Genomic DNA, 20,020 nt, shown 5'->3' on the forward strand with positions numbered 1-20,020 from the left:
AAGCCCTCGAGCGACAAAGGAACATGATGATGGACAACTTTGCCGAGATCCTTCAGCAGCTACCCAGGGGCGACACATCTACTTCTAGTAGCTACTTTGGAAATGCCACACCCTTTAAGGTACAGTTAACTTTGACATTCCCTTATTTGAGGGTTATATAGATGCGGACATCGTAGATAGATGATTAAATCTGCTAGAAGAAAATATTTTTGTTCATGATTTTTCCAGCCGAGAAAATATTATTTTTTCTCTTCTCAAAGCCACCCCCCACGTCAAGGACTGGTGGGAAACCTACTGCGAGGAGAAGGATGAAAGTACACCCTCACTATTTTTGGTCGCACCCACTTGGGATTCGTTCCAGGACACCATCAAGGAGTAGTACTACCCTGTCGGGAGCTATGATGATAAACACATAAAGTGGACCACACTGCAACAGGGAAGGGACCAAGACGTGCTAGAGTTTACCAATGTTTTTCATTTTCTTCGCACGAAGTTGGGTATCAAGGATTCTGAGAACCATTTGGTACTCAAGTATTGCAATTGCTTACACAGGTACTTCCAAGATGAGATGGAGTTTCTAGACATCTCCTCGCTTAGCATGTCGCACCGATATACTGTGAAGATTGAGCAGAAGCTTAAACAGAAAAGAAAAAAAAAAAACAGATACTTTGGATCTACGAATTTGAAGCAAGAGAAAGGCACCCCCAAACCACAAAGAAAAGGGAAAAGCTAAGGTGGGGTGACCGAGGATAACTTGTTGAAGTTGCAAGCAAATAACAACACCACAAAGACAAAGAAGGACACAGGAAAGTGGTGTGAGTTCCATAAGAGCTCCACTCACAACACAAGTGAGTGTCGGGCCAAGCAATCACTGGTGGCAAGATGAAGGATTCTGAGTCTGATGTATGTTCCAACTCTGAGTCAGAACCTGACAAGGGAAATGACAAAGGGAAGCATATCATTAACGCAAAACCTAGTGCCACTGTGGCCACCACCAAGATCCAGAAGATTGAGCCTAAAGATCCAGAAGAGGGGGAGCACCTATTCCACTCACAGATGTGGGTGAAGGGTTCTTTGCTACAGTTCATTTTCGACAACGAAAGCCAAATAACCTCATTTTAACATAGATTTTGAAGTGGCTGGGCCTATCGGCTAAAATGCAACCTATTAGGAATAACCATTGTCGTTAGACCAAAACCCACAAGTTTTAATCAACGATCGCATCGCTAGAGATAAGCATTTACGAGAGGCAGTTATTCCATGTCACAAAATACACGGGGAGCGTTGGTTTATCCAATGTCCAACAATCTCTCCCCTAACGCGAGTTGGGTGTGTATCAAACTCATGACCTATGTTCTGACACCACTTGTTGGGAATCACGATTGTCGTTAGACCAAAACCCACAGGTTTTAGTCAACAATCACATCGCTAGAGATAAGGATCCATGAGAGGCATTAGTCCATGCCATGAAACACATGGGGAGCATTGGTTTATCCAATGTCCAACACATCTACAGCCATGCACCATTGGGTGGCTTCACCAAGGATGAGATCTCTACGTCAACCAGTAGTGCCTCATTCCCTACAACATTAAGCCCTTCACGAATGAGGTATAGTGTGATGTTTCTCCTCTTGAAGTTTGTGATGTATTATTAGGAAATCCATACTTATGGAAGCGACATGTTGTATATGAGTCTAGACCTCACTCTGTTATTATTTCTTTGGGTACTAAGTTATACAAGATACCAATGGTAACCCCACCTACCGACATCTCTTTGATCTTTGCTAAGCAATGCAGTAAGGTTATCTCCCAGACTAGGAAATTTGTTTTCTTTATTATTCACTCTCAAAGTAAGGGGAAGGTGGTAGCCATGCCCATGGCCCCCGGGAAGGGTTCCTCCAAGCAACAAAAGTAGGTGGATGTGGTCGTGGAAGAATACAGGGACATCTTCTCCTCACCCATAGGGGTACCCTTGCATTATCAGGTCAAGAATTCAATCGATATGACTCTCGAAGCACCTCTACCCAACGGGGTGATATTTCATCGCTCCATTCTAAAAAATGAAGAGATCAAGTGGAAAATCTAGGAGTTGTTGCAAAAAGGTCACATCCGACCAAGTTCCCCGCCTTGTGGGAGCCCGATTGTACTGGTACAGAAGAAGGACAGAGCTTGGAGGCTCTGCATTGATTATTGGGCATTAAACAAAATCACTATCAGGAATAGGTATCTAATCCCACAGATTGATGACTTGCTGGACCAACTCAAGGGGGCCAAGTACTTAAGCAAGATCGATCTGAAGTCTGGTTATCACCAGGTTCCAATAGAGCCAACAAATGTATGGAAGACTACCTTTAAATCTAAGGAAGGCATTTTTGAATGGTTGGTTATGCCCTTTGGGTTGACAAATGCCCCCGCTAATTTTATGAGGCTAATGGATGACATCTTGCGACTCTTCACGAAATTGTTCGTGGTGGTTTATCTGGACGCCATCCTCATCTTCAACAAGAGTTGGGAAGAACAATTGCAACACATTCGGCAGGTCCTTAAAACCCTTCGGCAGCACAAACTGTGTGCCAACTTGGAGAAATGCACCTTTGGCATGAGTCGGGTCCAATACTCAAGGTACATCATAGATGAGCGTGGCGTGGATGTGGACCCGACCAAGATCCAAGTCATTCAGGGTTGGCCAACCCTGACCACTCTAATAGAGCTTCAAAACTTTTTTGGCCTTACAAATTTTTATCGGAGGTTTGTGTTGGGATTCTCCCATATCACTTGGCCTTTGAGTCAGATTACTAAGGGCGGGGTGAAAGATTTTTTTTCAAATGATTCACACTCCCAAGGTTCAAAAGATTCATGGTCTCCTGACCATGTGTATGCTGATGAAGTCCGCCTGGATCCCAAATCTTAGTTTATAGTTGATATTTTTCCTTGTTGGATTGTTTTACCTTATCCTCTTGGTTTCCAGGGCTTATGTTATTGTTGTCCACTTACTCTACTGATGCAGAGTTCCTTCATTAGTTGCACCTATTTACTAGTTGTCTTCCTCTTCTTGGTGTATCTCCTCCTAGATGTTTTCTCCATAAAATTCATCACTTCTTCTACTACTTCATCAACCTCTGCTTTCAACTGAATTCATGTATTATCGTTGTCCTTACATTGCTACCTATTCTCTTCTTTCTTAAGAGTTATAAAATTATTCTTCAGCTTTAACTCACTTCTTTATCAGTCTGCAATCCACATTTTTCAATTTGTTCCTCGTTGTTTCTGAATACAAATTTTCCTTCCTTTAACTCTGTTTTTGCAATCTGCATATGCAATATTTTCCTTTCTATCATCTACTCCAAGAAATTTAACTCATCAAACAATTCAAAATTACTTTGAATTGTTTCCATGTCCTTTGTGCTTTGGTCTATTGTCAGTGATTCCTTTTTATAAAATTTACTTTTATCTTCAATTGTACTCCCTTCCTCGGGCATGAGACTTCCAACGACAATTTCCTCAATCACACCTTCATGAAGTGATCTTGTCCCTTTAAATGATACTACTTCACTATCTATTCCTTCATAACATTACTAAAATGATGTTGCTTCATCCTCCTTTAAATAAAAACTTGGGGATATTGTTTTCCTCAACTTCCCCTGACATCTTAGCTTCAACCTCTCCAAAGTCATTAAACAAATGCCCATAAAATTTCTCTAATTATGTCACTTCCTCGAGAAGCCTCACTTCTTCATTAGCCTGCATGATCTAAACTTAGACAAGAATGCCAAAAATTATAGATATAACCATAAATTCAAAGATGCAACATAAATAACACTTCATTTCACTAATATTAGAATACTGAAATATGCTTACAAACAGAATGGAAATAAACTAGCTCAGGCGATGGTAGCTTATCTCTGAGAAGAGATGTGGTGGTTACTTGCCACTGAACTGTGTTACAATGAGGCTCAAGGTCCTATTTATTATTGAACAACAAGGGAAAACCATAACCCCAAGAGATGTAACACCAAGAGTTTGTTGGCCCCATTGGGGTTAGTTGGGCAGCCAACTTTCCGGGGTCGTAACTTGGTCATGTTATCTTTGTTTGGCACGTACAATACCTTGTTGGAAATGTCTCTTAAAGTATTATAGGATTTGCAGGATGCCCTTAGCTACAACTATGGGCCTGCTGCGGACCTAAAAAAATGTCATTTAGGGGGTCAAAACTGCTCTAGAAGTTGAGGACTAAAAAAAAATACTAAAAATAGTAAATGTTGAAATAGACAAGGAAACAAATGAACCAGACTGGAGGTCTAGGTGTAATTGTTGGGTGACCACCAATGTCCACATGGATCTGTTATAGACATTTTTGTGCCTTACAGCATTGAGCATGAAATGTCCATAATCTAAGGGATCCAAAGTCCCTAAACATGTTGTTCTTACCCATAGAAGAATAAGGCTAACAAACCACAGCAATTCACAGAAGTTCTCCACCAAAAACTGCTCAAAAACAAGTCAATTCAGGATCAATTCAGTGGCTCCACTAGCTGTCTGCGCTGAATGTCAAAGCCAACACTGGCTACCTGCACTGCAACGCAGGTAGAAGCACTACCAGGGTGCGTTGAGCGAGAATTGCCAAATGGCAAGTTCATTCCAAGAGGTGTCAAAACCCAGGAAGCTTCCAGAATCTTCCTCAATGACACTTGCGTCAGTGAATTCGACTGGTGATGAGTAAGAGGTTCCTAATCTCCAAGTGGAAGCAAGAACCTCCAAGTGGAATCAAGAACTGACAGAGGGAGAGGACACTAGTCAGATCTCAATCTGACTCATCCTCTCTCCAAACATCTATATATGGATCTCTCTTCCATGAGATCTAGAGGCTGGAATTTTGTTATTGCAAAGAATTGCTGTTGGTTTGAGACTGGAACTATTGGGTGCTTAATGCTTTGAAGGAGGTGAAGATAGGAATTCCATTTGCTGGGAAGGAGATGCTGGATTGGAGCCCTCTGGGTTGTATCTCTTCCTGAACCTTGTTATTCATCAATAAAGCTATCTTGGTTTCTCCTATATACTGATGTATCTTTGATGTATGATTGCATTAGTATGTTTAGTTTACTTCTAATCCTGAACTAGTTATGAATATGAATCCATGTCTTGTGTAGTGTTCTCTTCTTGTGATCTTGCAGAAACCTCTTGAAGCTGGGCGAGCGAGAAGGCAAGTAGTTGGGAACGCTCAAAGAGAAGGGAAACTGGATCGAGGGACAAACGGAAGACACCGGTTAGTCCATCTATCTCTCTTCATTCTTAATTCATAAAGGAAAAATACTAGAATAGTTGTCTATGTTTGTTGCTAAGGCACTGTCACACCTTAGGTGGATAGGATCGTCTTGCATAGGCATTTTTCCCCACAACAAATTGGCGACTCCGCTGGGGAGATCTGTTTAGTCATTTTATTTGTGTTTCTATCATTGTTTGTTTCATAGACTCGACATCAGCAATCGAACTGCATCTGCTATTCTCAGATGCAAAGTAGATAGCTGCTGCTTTGATCCAATCACTGGATTTGTCTATGATCTGAACAATGGATTCACAAATGATTTGATGATCCTTTGTGATAGATCTTAGTACCCCCTCAAAGCATCCCTTTGATTGTACCTTGCTTGTTGCTTTTATTTGGCCTGAAACAGTAGATTAATCAGCAATCTGTAACCCAGAACCCAGTGAGAAACTCTCGTTTCTCCTTCAGCGCGACCCCTGTGAGGAGGTTCTGCATTTCAACGCAGGTCCCGTGAAGGCTACCCGCGCTGAATGTCAAAACCTCTGTGTTGAGGTTGCGCTGATCCAGTTAGGCCTTGTGCAGCTGGGGTTCTCTGCTCTGTTTTGCCTTGTTTTGATCTCTGATTTTTGCAGCCTGTAACCAGCATAGGTACCAGTCTGATAACTCCTTTTCTCTACTTAAATTCCGCCTCCTTTTGTACAAAAAGACTGTGAGTGTTTTTATGTGTTTGTGGCGTCATTTACAGTTTTCCTTTGCAAGAGTGAAATAGTCATCCTGTAGCCCTTGATTCAGATCTGTTGATTGTGATCTTAGGAGAGAGTTCATTGGCTGTTTGCAGTTGATTATACATTTACTTTTGCTTTTGGTTTGAGTTTGTCTCTTTTAAGTGTCAAAACAAGTATTCATTTCGGAAATCGTAAAGTGTTGTAATCTCTTCTACCCTCTCTGATTTCGAAAAAGTAAACTTGTTTGTATTTGTCATTTAAAAGCAAATTCAAAGTTGTACAAAAAAGCTTTCTTTGTAGGCATCAATACTAAGAAAGCGGAAAACAAACACCTGCATTGTGCATTTTCATCTTGATAGTTTGCATGTTTGATTTAGGAAAAGTGCATTAGAGTGTGCTGATTGCTCTTTGAGAAAAGATGGTGTCTTTCTTTTCCCTTTGTAGCTAGGATTTCCATAAGTTGAAAAGATATAAAGCTTGCTTATCATCTTTAGACTGCATTTAGGAATTTGTATCATACATCTCGTGGTGAACCTCAAAAGGCAAACTTTAAAAAGATCAACCTAAAATAAATTAATGAACTTAACAACGCTTTGCAACATAATGCACAACATAGAGGTCTAGGCTAGAGACGTGTTCCAGCGTCGTAAAGCCTGGTGACTGCCGATCTCGTTGATGGTGGGTGATTCCTCCTGAGGGACGATAGCGCCAGTACGGATTGTGCTCCCACGTACCGTCACGTATATATTGGGAGACCCCTATAGGCATAAAACCTTTATCCTTAGGAAGCCGTGTCGGCCGCCCTACTGATCGCAATGCACTGAACACAGCATTCAGGAAGATCGACCGCCCGTACCCTAAAAAGTATTCTGCGGTTTTGCGAAAAGTTTGGCACACCCTCTACCTAGAACTCCAGAGCAGTTCCTTTTGGCCTTTTTCAGACTCTATAACGGAAAAAGTCCATCCGAGCATTTGTCACTTCGGGCTCGTTAAAACATTGAAGGAGACTAGAGTCATCTTTAGCTTTTTCTCGACTCTTTAAAACTGAAAAAGCAAGTTGTGTTTAAGCGTTGTTAAAAATTTATTTTAAACGGAACAATCACCCCTATTCCTGCGTTGATCTTTAGGTTGAAAAAATGGAGCACACCAACCAAGGAATTCCCCTTGGTGGAAATCCTAGTCCCTTCTCCTCTTGGGGAGATGTTGGTGCGCCCCATATGGCCACATTGTCGCTTCCAGGACTGACAATTGGCCTGCCGTTCTGGCTCTTTTCAACCAATGTCGTTCAGAACACCACTATTCCTGAACAGTTGAGTCAACAGTTAGATCAGACCAGAGTTGCCCACCAGCCTTCCACTTCATCTAATTCTTCCTCTCCTCCTTCCTCTTCGCTTGACGGAATTGGTAAAACAAAAAACCAAGTTCCTAAGGAGAAGAAGGAAAAGAAGAAGAAAGAGAAGAAGAAGAAGGAGCCAAAAGCGACTGGGGGCAAACAAGTGTCGTCTGACAAAAATCCACACACAGCACTGACTAGGCCTAAATCGCCATGTGTCATATGCAAGGGAGACCACTTCCACAGAGATTGTCCCTGCATCCCTCGGATACTAAGGGACTGGTCTACCCGTTTGCACAATTCGGTAGCGTCAACCTCTGATAGCCATGTTGACTGCTCACCGTCAACTAGTGAAAGTGAAGCCACAGGACAGAGAGGGAAAGCTAGATTTCCCTGCAAACTGTGTGAAGGCGACCATGCCATCCACCGTTGTCCCTTCTTAGACGAGGCTAAAAGAGTTTTGGAAGATCGCCCGATTTTACCAGTGCAACTTCCTCCTGGATATCAAAAACTCCTGCCAAGTCCTTCACTAGTTGAGAACCCGGCTGACCCACCCAGGTGGTCAGCCGAAGCACCTATCATTGAAGATGAACCGTCTGAATCCATACCTGATGAAAGTCAAAAGGTTGAGACGGCAGTTGACCCGGTTTTGCCTTCAGAGGCTCTATCTTCGAATGATACCATCACAGAGGAGAATAAAGACGACACCGTCCAAATTCTCTTCATCAACACAGACTCCGACGAACAAGGGGGCAATTTGCTCATTCCTTTATCGCAGGAAGGAACTTCGTCAGAGTCATACCCGGCCGTCTATTCGGTCCCACCACCAAGCAACCTAGTTGTCTCGTTCGATTGGAACCAACTAGGCAGACCCCGGTTGCCAGCAAGCATACCATTCAGAATTATCGTTCAAATATACAGAATGGTAATGGCTGGCACTATCATTGATGAGGGGGCATCTGTGAGTATCCTTTCCTCTATTGCTTGGAAATCGCTTGGTTCGCCAGCACTTTTGCCTGAAATGAGAAATCTATCAGGCTTTGATAAAGGAACCAGTCGACCTTTAGGGATCCTCCCCAATGTGCCCATAACATTGAAAGGGAAGACCGTTCAAATGAACGTGATGGTCGTTCAAGGACCCTTGGATTATAACCTACTCCTTGGACGAGACTATATATATTGCATGGGAGCCATCGTCTCCTCACTCTTTAGAGTAATGTGTTTTCCGCATGAAGGAAGAGTGGTCAAGCTCGTGGACCAGCTTTCATTTCCCGGATCACGCATCGCAAATAGTCATGTACCATCCCTAAATGGTCTCTTCACGCAAGAAGTGCCTCAACCCACGGTCCGTCCTCCTGATGAGCGCGAGTAATCCAGGAGGATATGACTGGAACCCAGGGGGCATGCGTCCTGGTCTGCTTCGGCAGGAAAACTTTGGGTATAGGGTAGGTTTCCGCGGGAGAATATGACTAGTCTGTACCCCGTCTGTCTAGGAAGAGGGGTTGTTCTAGAATAAGATTCTTTTGTCAAAGTTATGTGAGTTGGCGGGCATCGTCGCTCACCTTTGTCTATTTCGGTAGACATTGCCGATGAAATGTTTTGTTTGAAAGATTAACGAGACAATCTTTGGGTAACCTGAAAGAGGTAAGCCTCTCTCGTTAAAACAAATGTTTTGACGAAAAAGAAGTAGAGGTAACCTTGAAACTCTGTTTTATGCCTGGGGGCATGCAAACCTTTTGGAGTGCAAGCAAAGAGCGGTTATTTATCTGTTTTTTGGGTTAGCCGTTTCCTAACTTGCATAAAGAAAGGATGCGGAGCAAAGCTTAGTGAGATGAAGCTCCATAAAAAATAGAATCTTGATGAGACACTCTTATCATATGACTGGGATAATCGAGCAGTTTTAGCACACAGTTCATGCTCGTTAAAAAATAAACGCAAGATCCGAGCAGTTTTAGCACATAGTTCATGCTCGTTAAAAAATAAACATAAGATCGAGCAAATGTTTCCACCCACGTTTAAGCTCGTTAAAAAATGAACTATCCCGGTAAACAACCACAATGAATGTAATATCATCAGCCATTAAAGCCTTGGTCGTGTTTGCCCGTCACCTCCACTTTTCCATTGGCCGATCGTTCACCTCCATATGTTTGTTTACCCATTTTGAGGAACAGCTGCAAAGAGTGATTTCACTAGCCATCCTTGTGACACTGCCGCGATTGGAAAGTTCCAACCTGTAGCTGGAATCAGCTGCTAACCTGTTTCATCACTCGTTCCTCAAAAGACGAGTCTTCTTTAAGCTCTTTTCATCTGACTCGTAAAATATGAAAAGATTGCCGAGTTTTGGCCTTCCAGCTCGTTAAAGCGATCGGAAGAGCTATCCCTCCTCTAGATTTTAATCATGTTGGTTTAACCCTCCAAGGGTTGTCATCTTCCATTTCCCTTTCTTGTCTACAATTTCCAGTTCAAATTTACAACTACTCTATTTCTCCACCTGTCCTTGCCTTTCTTCTCAAAATTCTATGCCTTTAGTTTTATTGCATATGTCCTTACTATCATAGCTCCATAATATTCTTTAATTTATAACATTCACTCCTTAAAATATCCAACATTTCTCCAACATTGTCTTCCAAGCTCTGCCCTGTGATTAGCTTTGCAAAAAAGAACAAATACCTCATTGAACTCCTCTAGATCTGATCTAACTATGGCACCTTCTTTCACTATTCTAGTTTTAGAACAAGTTTCTCTGTTATTATCTTTTTTGTTGTTCCACCTCCATTGTTTCCACTATCTCTTTTTTCATCCACGAGGAAAGTATAAAAACCCCTTTCTAAGAATTATCAAGCTAAATTTTTTTCCATCTCTAATACCACTGATGAAAGCTCACTACTGAGCTTACTAATTCCCACAGTGATCAAATTTCTCTTACTAAAGGTGCTTCATTCAATCCTTGTACAAATTCCTTACAAGATTAAAAGACTTGTTCTTCACAATTTTACAGTCGGATGTGCCTAAGGGTCAAGCCAACGCTGCATAAAATCTCGTAGCCACATCCTTTCTCAATAGCCCCTAGAGCCAAAAATATTCCCATATAACGTTGGCCCTTATAATGCACAAGCGCATCTATAATACATGATCTTGACACCTGAAGCCCAACTTTTTATTCTAAATTCTTATGGATATTTGCTTCCAGGTTTTCCTTGCTCCTGGCTTGGCCCACTTCTACTCATCCATGTTGCCTCTCTATTTGTTGATTGGATTTCACCATACCACCATGTCCCCGCGTTGAAAGCTCGATGTGTAGCCTTGGGTGCTCCAAAATTATTTTGTTGAGTTAGGCATCGACCGGGTGGGCTCCACCTGCTTCATTCCAACATGGCTTTAAGCCTTTCTGCAGTCTATCAAATCCTCCGGGGTATGACTTCCAAGTGGGTCCCATTGCTCCTCCACTCCATAATTGTCTAACTTGCTATAATCCTTAAACCCTTTCCTTTAAACTTCTCGGTGTGATCTTCGACTAAAATATCAAGGCGGGGTCCAGTTACTCCTTGTCCACGCTTCCGCTACACTATATATATATATATATATATATATATATACACACACACACACACACACACTAAATAAAAGCATCGAGCCGAAATCCAGAAACTTGGATCCCATAAATGATTTAATTAATTTTCGGTAAGGTTTAGCAACGGGATCCGTCAAATGGCAATGTCGGGATACGACACTTCTCAGAGCCAGGAGACAGGCAAGGGAGTTGCTGGGCCGACTAGGCATTGGGTGGACACGGAATGGCTAAGCCTGAAGGCCTTTGATAAGGTGCCATGCCTTTGAGTGTTGGAATCAACAGGAGTCGTCACTCTACGCAAGCATATATATATATATATATATATATATATATATATATATATATATATATGTATGTATACATATATATGTATACATATATATATATACATATATATATACACACACACACACACACATATATATATATATATATGTATATATATATGTATATATATATATGTATGTATATATATATATATATATATATATATATATATATAGATGTATACATATATATGTATACATACATATGTATATATACATATATATATATATATATATATATATATATATATATATATATATATATATATATATATATATATATATATATATATATATATATATATATATATATATATATATATATATATATATGCTTGCATAGAGCAAGGACTCGTGTTGATTCCAACACTCAAAGGCATGGCGCCTTATCAAAGGCCTTCAGGCTTAGCCATTCCGTGTCCACCCAATGCCTAGTCGGCCCAGCAACTCCCTTGTCTGTCTCCTGGCTCTGAGAAGTGTCGTATCCCGACATTTCCATTTGACGGATCCCAATGCTAAACCTTACCGAAAATTAATTAAATAATTTATGGGATCCAAGTTTCTGGATTTCGGCTCGGTGCTTTTATTTAGTCTCCCCGATGCCGTCTACTATTGGTTTCTAGTGCTGGAAGTTGGGGATTCTTCGTCAATGCAAATATGCTAAGTATCGACCTCTAGTCTTTGGATCTGTCAATGTACCACTTCATTGGTTGTTGTTTATAATATATATAGCAACTCTTCCGCACTTCTTTTTACTGTATTGTTCACGTAGCACAACGCACTTCTCCCGCAACCATTCTCGGATATACTATGTGCACAACAATATTCTAGTCCTACAACCATATAAATCCCTAATGAGTTTTTAACTCCTGCAGTCATTAAATGACAGGACCTGTGCATTTAACAATATTGAATAGTGACAGAGGGTAGTGCTTCAATTTCACTCGAAACATAGTGTTTTCTCTCAATTATGTAGAATAAGTACAAAACAAAAATGTCCCCTTGCCTAAAAATACATCTCTCAGCTCTCTCTCGCCTTTTGGCCTTACTTGGCCCTTAATTCTTCTCGAACCCTCTCTCTTACACCATCTTTTCCACTCTTTATCACTATGAATTTTTTTTATTACATTTTGTACAACAAGATTGAAAACCAACTTTTGGTTTCAGATCCTCAATTTCCTCTTAGATCCACAAAAGACTCACTTAGACCCCTTAACTTAGGCTATCAATCTAACCACCCAATATTCTCTCCAAATCTCACATAATTATCGAGATCTCTATGAAAGAGAGATCCAAGATAATTTTCCCACACTTTTATAAAAATGATCATGATACATAGATTTATGCACTCAAAATAAATAATTAAAACAAATTTAGGGAAACAACTCCCTTGGTAAATGAAAGACCCCCTAGCCTAGACAAAACTACATTTTGACTTGAGGTAAGATCTTGCATCATAGACCCAAAAACAAGTAGGAGAAAACTTGTCATCTTGAGCTTCAACCATGATGAACCAAACTATGTACATTTCATTGTATATCCTTGTGAAAGCATGTGAATATTTATGCATATATTGAATCGCTCATGTCTGTTGTTACTTTTAGTTGAGATCTATTGCCAAATCACAATTTTAATCATATCCTTACGATTGCATTGGTTTTAAATAAGGCTATTGAAAATTATTTTTTTGATTGGTCGATCTCAGGTTTTTAACTAAGTCAGAGATTTAAATGCATGATAAAAGTGAATGATTCTATTCCAATCATAACACCAAAAAGTAGTGCTTGAATATAGTGGGTTGAGTCATAAATGACATCTTTTGGATGTGTCCAGAACTATCACTCTTGAGTTTTACAAATTTGGTTTCTTCTCGCAATACTTTAGATGCACTCATGCCTTAATGTATGTTAATTTCTCTATTGTACGCTGAGCCTCGAATCACACATTGGATTCTTCCTTTTTTTTTAGAAGAAAAAGCAGTATGGTATTTATATTATGTTCAAAAACAGTTTTGTATTTATAGAAATGTGGCAAGATTTTATCCCGGAAATGCATCCTATTCTGAGAGTATTTTCTTTTATACATCTTTCATTGTTGATATTCAAAAATTTTGGACTGCATAGAGATCATTTCATCATAGATATATTCAAAAGACTTCTAAAAATATGGAGATACCTGGCCATCTGACGTATATTCCAGAAAAAAGGAGCTTGTAGCATACCATATTTTTGTCGACCTTATATGCCTGGCATAGAGAAAGGTTGAATGTCATATGTACAGGATTCCATAGAGATACTCAGTTGCCATTTACCATATGGAGACTGCATTCCCTTCTTTGAAAGATCATCTGCTTGCTCATTTTGCTTCCATTTTATATGTGAGATAGGGAATATATCAGGCTTCCATAGAGATGTAATCCTGCCCATCCATCCTGTAAGGCTATCATTTTTTATACTATGTTTGCCTTTCACGTGATCTATGATTATTTTAGAGTCACCATATACATTGATAGGGCCGATGTCCATGAATGTGTAGAATAGAAGCAGACCATGCAGGGCCATGGCCTCAGCTTTGTTATTGGTCCCATTGCCACCATTCCAATACATGTAGTATTGGAGATCATTTGATATACCAATGAAAACACCACAAGCGCACATGCCATCTTTCACTGCACCATCGAAATGAGTCCGTGGGAAGAAGAGTTGTTGAGAGTCTGATACTGTCAATTGATGTTTTATCTGTTGAGGAATGTTTTGGAGGACAGAGAAATAAAAAGGAATAACGTTATCCATTATACGCCCAAAACTCTCCTTTCTGTTTTGGAAGATCCTTTTGTTCCTCCACTTCCATATGAACCAGAAGATAATTAATGGAATGGGACGCCAAATTGATTTTTGTGAACCCTACCATTCATATGCATCTGTTATGGATGGATATGAAATCTCAGGAAAACCAAAATAAGGAACCATTTGCTTCCATAAACTCTGTGATTGTGGACATTTTAAAAAAATGTGCAAATTATCTTCTGAGTTGGCAAAGCAGATTATGCATATGGTTGGCCCCTGCTATTTCCTTTTCTGCAAATTTGTCCATGTAAGGTTTTTATTATGATATACTAGCCACGAAAACATTATAATTTTAAGAGGATAGCTAAGCTTCCATAGAGAGTATGGGAAAAGTTTCCGAGAGGTCTCTCTTCACTGTTCTATCAAGGAGAGATATATATCTCTCACTAATACAATGGACCGGCCTTTCTTTACTTACCAATCAATGCAATATTTATCCTCTGTTTTATAAAATCCTACATTTTTCATTGTCCATACAATTCTATTCCATTGGGCAGCCATTGCTCCTTCGAGGCCGAGCTCTCTGTCCGATTTCCATTGAGGTATGGCATCCTTCCATCCTTCTATTACTTGTGCCCAGAAGAAAAGACCTTTTTGGTGGAGGAGCATGAGAAGTTGAGGAGCTATTGGGGGGTCCATCTCTACGCCCATGATAGCATCAACACCTATAAGAATGTTGTTTCCTGAATGTAATTTCCATATAAAGTTTTTGTAGAAAAAAGGAAGGACCTTTTGAAAACTTCTCCAAATCGCTGATCCTTGAGAGGGCCATTTAAAATTGTTCCTGTACCAGTAATAGATATCTTCATTCTTAAGGTATTTCATTTTAATAGCTTGACTCCATAAGCTTTTCCCAAAAACTGCTCACCACAATGATTTGCATAGTAGTGCCATGCCAAAGAGACGTAGATTCATGATGCCCTAGCCCCCCATTTTTTTTGGGAGGGAGATGTTTTTTAGTTTTGTAAGATGATATTTCCGCTTTTCCTTGCATCCTCCCCAGATAAAGATTGCCATTAAAATTTTTAACTTTTAAATAGTAGCCGATGGAATGTAATACAGATGAGCCCAATATACACAGATTCGTGCAAGAACTGACTGTGATAGTATCATTCTGCTAGCTAAAGATAAACATTTAAATTCCCACCCTGATATTCTCTTGTAAAATCTGTTAATGATCCATGAACAATCAGAAATATTGTAACCCGTGGGTTTAAGATGATACCCCAAGTATTTTAACCCCTCTTTTATGGAAATTGCATGAATGTTATATAACTGTGAGATATATTCCATCTCATCCATATTAACCTTACCATAATGAAATGTGGATTTTCCTTCGTTGATATATAATCCTGTAGCCCTTTGAAATAATTTTAATATCTCATGCAATATATGCCAAGTTTGTCTATAAATCATAGCTAAGAGAAGAACATCATCCACAAAGAGGTTGTGCGTAAAGGAATTACCTCTGGAGATGGAAAGAGGGCCGATATTCCCTGCAGCAACCGCTTTTTTGAGGTGTAGACTAAGGGTATCCATGACCAAAATGAATAAGAGGGGAGACAGGGAGCAACCCTGACGGAGACCTCTTTCAGCTGAGAAAAAAGATGTGGGGTATCCATTAATGAGAATCGCGTAGTTGACTCCTTCCACACATGCCATGATCCATTTAGTGCATAGGTCATTTATCCTGATCTTGATAAGTAAACATCTCAGATAGCTCCAATCTATGCAGTCAAAGGCTTTTTTTAGATCAATTTTAAGTATGGCAGCTCCCATATTTTTAGTTTGCATTGAATGTAAAGCTTCTTGGGTGATGGCCACAACTTCTAAAATGTTTCTACCACTTAGAAACCCATGTTGTTCTTTTGTGATATGGATTGATAAATTGTCGTGGATTCTCTCTGCTAAAATTTTAGAAATGATTTTATAGATGACATTGCATAAAGAAATCGGCCTGTAGTCTGCAAAAGAAAAGGAGTCATTTCTTTTTGGAATCAGTGCTATATAGGTGGATGAAATATTTTGATGAATTCTCCCTTGTATTCTGGTTTCTTCCACCATCCCCAAGATGTCACTTTTCATAATATCAAAGAAGTGAATAAAAATGTCTATGGTCCAGCCATCTGGGCCAGAAAATTTGTCCTTTTTAAATGATTTCATTACAGAGAGTAATTCTTCCTTGGTTACAGCAGCAAATAGTCTTGCATTATCATCTTCATCAAACATTTTTGGGAATGGTTCTATGCCCCATATAATATCATTTATCTCCCTGTTATTCTCACGTTCGTATGCTTTTTTAAAATGTTTGACAGCTTCCTTGGAAATATCTTCTTGGGAGTGTAGATAATCTCCCTCTTCATTCTTGATTTGCCATATTGAATTGGAAGCTCGTCTTTTGCTAGCAAACCAGTGAAAGAACTTGGTGTTCTTATCACCCTCCTTCAGCCAAGTGGCCCGGCTTTTGGTCCGCCAAGAGATTTCTTCAATATTTAATAGTCTCTGTTTCTTTTTTCCAAGTTCCCAAATCCGTGCCCAAGTGCTCCATGAAATGGATTGGGAAGTCATGTCATCGGCTATTTCTGTTAATTCTTTTTCAATCTTCTTCAGTTCTATGCAATTTGAATGTTTTTTTTTCTGGATCTGCCATTCTTTCACTTTGTATTGAAGATTCCTCACTTTTCCAATCAAGTTCTCTGATGGAGAAGCTTCTGTTGTAGATCTGTTAGCCATTCAAACATCGCGAACCATGTTGTTAAATGCTTCCTCTTCTAGCCAATACCTATTGAACTTGAATGGATAACTTTTTCAAGATTTTTTATTCATCCATTGTAAAGAAATCGACTGATGGTCCGAAATAAAAACAGGGAGAGTGTGTGAGCTCGGAATACCGTATTTGTCCAACAGTTTTTCGTGCATGATATATTTGTCCAGCCTCTTAGCAATGTAGTCTTCCCCCATTCTACCATTGTCCCAAGTGGGGGACAAAGATTTTGGGCAGATGTCTACATAGTTGTATTGTAGCATTGCTTCCCTGATTTTCTCCCCAATAGTGTCAGCTTTTTTCCCCTTCCCCCATACTTCATCTGGTCCCATTGTGCAATTTAGATCTCCTACGATGAGGAGCGATTCAATATCCAATATACCGGAGGCAATAAAAAAGTTCCAATAGGAGGCTTTGTCCTTGGAGGGCACATAAACATTCATTATATGGATCCTGTCAGCACATCCTCTATATTTAGCAATGATCAAGATTCCCCCAAGATATCGGAAGGTTCTTGCAGAGATCCATCTCGGATCCCAAAGCACAGCTAGTCCTCCGGAGAGACCCTTCGCCTCCGTTGTTGCTATATACCAGGAAGGGAACATTCGCCTGAAGTAAGAGATAGTGTCCTGACTGTCGTGCATGGTTTCCTATATTAAAATCAACTTGTATGAAGATGAGAAAAATAAGTCTTTTAGAGCAATATACTTGGGGTTTGCTCCAAGACCTCTTATGTTGATAGATATTATATTCATCATTGGATACTTTTCTCGGGCAATTCTACTCTAAGAGGCCCGGATTCAGAGAAATTTGAAATGGGAATATTAATAAGGGACGAGTCCTGGAAATTCAGGTTCCGAGAGCCTTTGTGGCCTCTAAAGTGTCTACTTCCGTTGTTGTTTTTCCGGTAAACAATGATATTCTTGGGATAATTAGGACTGATGACAGGAGAAGAAGATTTTCGGGGTTTATGGATAGTCAAGGGGAGCAAGTGAAGCGAATCTTTCTGTAGCAACATGTCAAGGTCACTGCCCATGGAGTTGGTAGGGGAAGGGAGAGGAGTGTTTGAGGGGGAAATGGGGGACATGGGAGCTTTACCTTTAAAGGCAGAGCGTTTCGGCGAGAAGAGCATGGAGGGAGAGGGGTATACTTTAGTAGGGGAGCGATCAAGTTTGACAGGCGATGGAGAAGATGAGGGGATGATGTGGATGTTATCTTCCTTTAGGGATGGGCAGAATTTGGGCATTGGCAGGAGAGAGTCAACAGGGATGTCTTGAGAAGGTTCATGGTGGGGGGGGTCAGGGGAGAAAAGACAGGGCCACAAATCGCGTTGATATTCCCCATGGAATTCAACATTGATATAGGAATGAAGGAAGTGTTATGGTTCAAGGGCGAGAGGAAAGGTTGGTGGGTCTATCTCCCCAGAAATTTCTGGGAAGATGGAAATATTTGGTAACAGGACTGTGAGAGAATATCAGCGTTAGGAGATACATCATTGGATTTGCAAATTTCATTGCCTTCGCAAATGGGAGACACAGTTGCAACTTTGGAGTTGTGATTCACCTTATAAACCTTTTTCCATGCCTTACCTTGTAGCATCCGAGGACATTTTTCTTTTAAATGTCCCGTTCTATGACAGTGAGCACACCTAAAAGGAACGCCCCAGTAGTCTAGCCTTTGACTGGCAGATAAATTACCCCAAAGCAGATCGACGTGGTCAGGAAAACCACCCCTGTAATCTTTCTCAATCAATATCCAGGCAACTCTTTTTACTTTTGCTTCGAGACATTTGGAGTCAACGTAAACAAATTTACCGATTGCATTGCCAATGAAGGAAAGAGTTTCCTTCGTCCACAGTTCAATAGGCAACGTAGGTAATTTGACCCAAATGAAATTGTTCTGTGGGGTGTTCCGGAGGGGGTCAAAGCCTATGTACCATTTGTGAATAGCCAAAAAGCTCCAACCGTGTACCCACGGGAGTTTCCAAATGATGTTTAGGTCTTTAACTTTCAAAAAATGGAAGTTGTACCAGTCACGCATTAAACGGACAATGGTGGGCGTGTATCCAATGAGTGGCCTCCATCGAGCTCCCAGCCATTTTCAAATCTGGCTATCATCCATATTCGGGAAGTGCCACTTTCCAATTAGGGCTTGAGATTGCAGGCTAGCGATTCGGTCCACCAGTATAACTCCATCCAAACATATTGCAGGGGGGGGGGGGGATTTTAGCAGGCCGATGATTGTGTTTGCGGCGGGGAGCAGGGGGAGATTCCGATTTCAGATCAGAAGCAAGATGGGATGACTGGATATGCTGTGCCAGCTTGGAATGCCATTCGGGAGCCTTAATAGTACCACAATATTTAGCTTCAGCTTCCATAGCCGCTTTAACCAAATCTGACGTGTCAGATTCCACGTGAAGGATGTCCATTTCAGCGATGAAATGGTCTTCTGCAGCAAGGATGATAGGAAAGGGATTGACACGAGTCAAAGTAGGGCAAATAAATACCTTATCTGAAAGATAGGCACCTTGGGATATCGACTGAGCTCTGAACATGGGAAAAAATCTATGCAGAACCCCTGAAGTACAAAACTATATCCAAGGAGATTGTACTGGAAAGCCTAGAATTCTCCAAGATTTATTAGAAAGAGGAAAGAATTTATAGACAAGTACTAAAAATAGTTAATAGAAGGTCGAGGGTGGCAGTGGAGGAAGTCCTTTCGCAAAGAGGGGTAGGCAGGAAATGAAGAGGTGGCCTACGGAGGATAGAAAATTTGAAATTTGATTAAATGAATCCTCATCAGATCGTCGGAGTTTGGCTGGAGCCAGAAAGCCCAGCGATGGAAAAACTAGCAAAGATTGCAACAGGAGAAAAAACTACAGTCAAGTAGATGCCTTTGGGCAGACAATACAACAACAAACTATACCGAAGATGCACCACCAATGGCCTATCTTCAGGCGAATATCAATGCATGGTCTATATACCATAATGTGTTTTCTGATGATTTCTAAAGATGACCATAGTCGTTCAGAAATTATAGACCAGGACATGGATGGTGTAAGAAATGTAGCCCTATCTCTTCTAGCTATACCCTGGATAGAAATTTTTCTGATAGTCCATTAACATGATTATTTCATACAGAACACCCTGGAGTATATAAAGCTAAAAATATATTACTGTTTTAATCTTCTGA

At 40.4% G+C, this 20,020-nt stretch overlaps 1 protein-coding gene across 1 annotated transcript; it reads right to left on the reverse strand.

Annotated features, from left to right (window-relative positions):
- Positions 1-13,455: 13,455 nt before the first annotated feature.
- Positions 13,456-14,010, reverse strand: LOC149263983 (uncharacterized). The gene has a single exon (XM_089393173.1). The coding sequence runs from the start codon at positions 14,008-14,010 to the stop codon at positions 13,456-13,458; it is 555 nt and encodes a 184-aa protein (XP_089249299.1).
- Positions 14,011-20,020: the final 6,010 nt, after the last annotated feature.

The sequence above is a fragment of the Pinus tabuliformis genome, chromosome 6 (assembly GCF_031772625.1).
Source record: "Pinus tabuliformis cultivar Carrire ecotype Pingquan chromosome 6, CPIR1, whole genome shotgun sequence".
NCBI classification, from domain to species: domain Eukaryota; kingdom Viridiplantae; phylum Streptophyta; class Pinopsida; order Pinales; family Pinaceae; genus Pinus; species Pinus tabuliformis.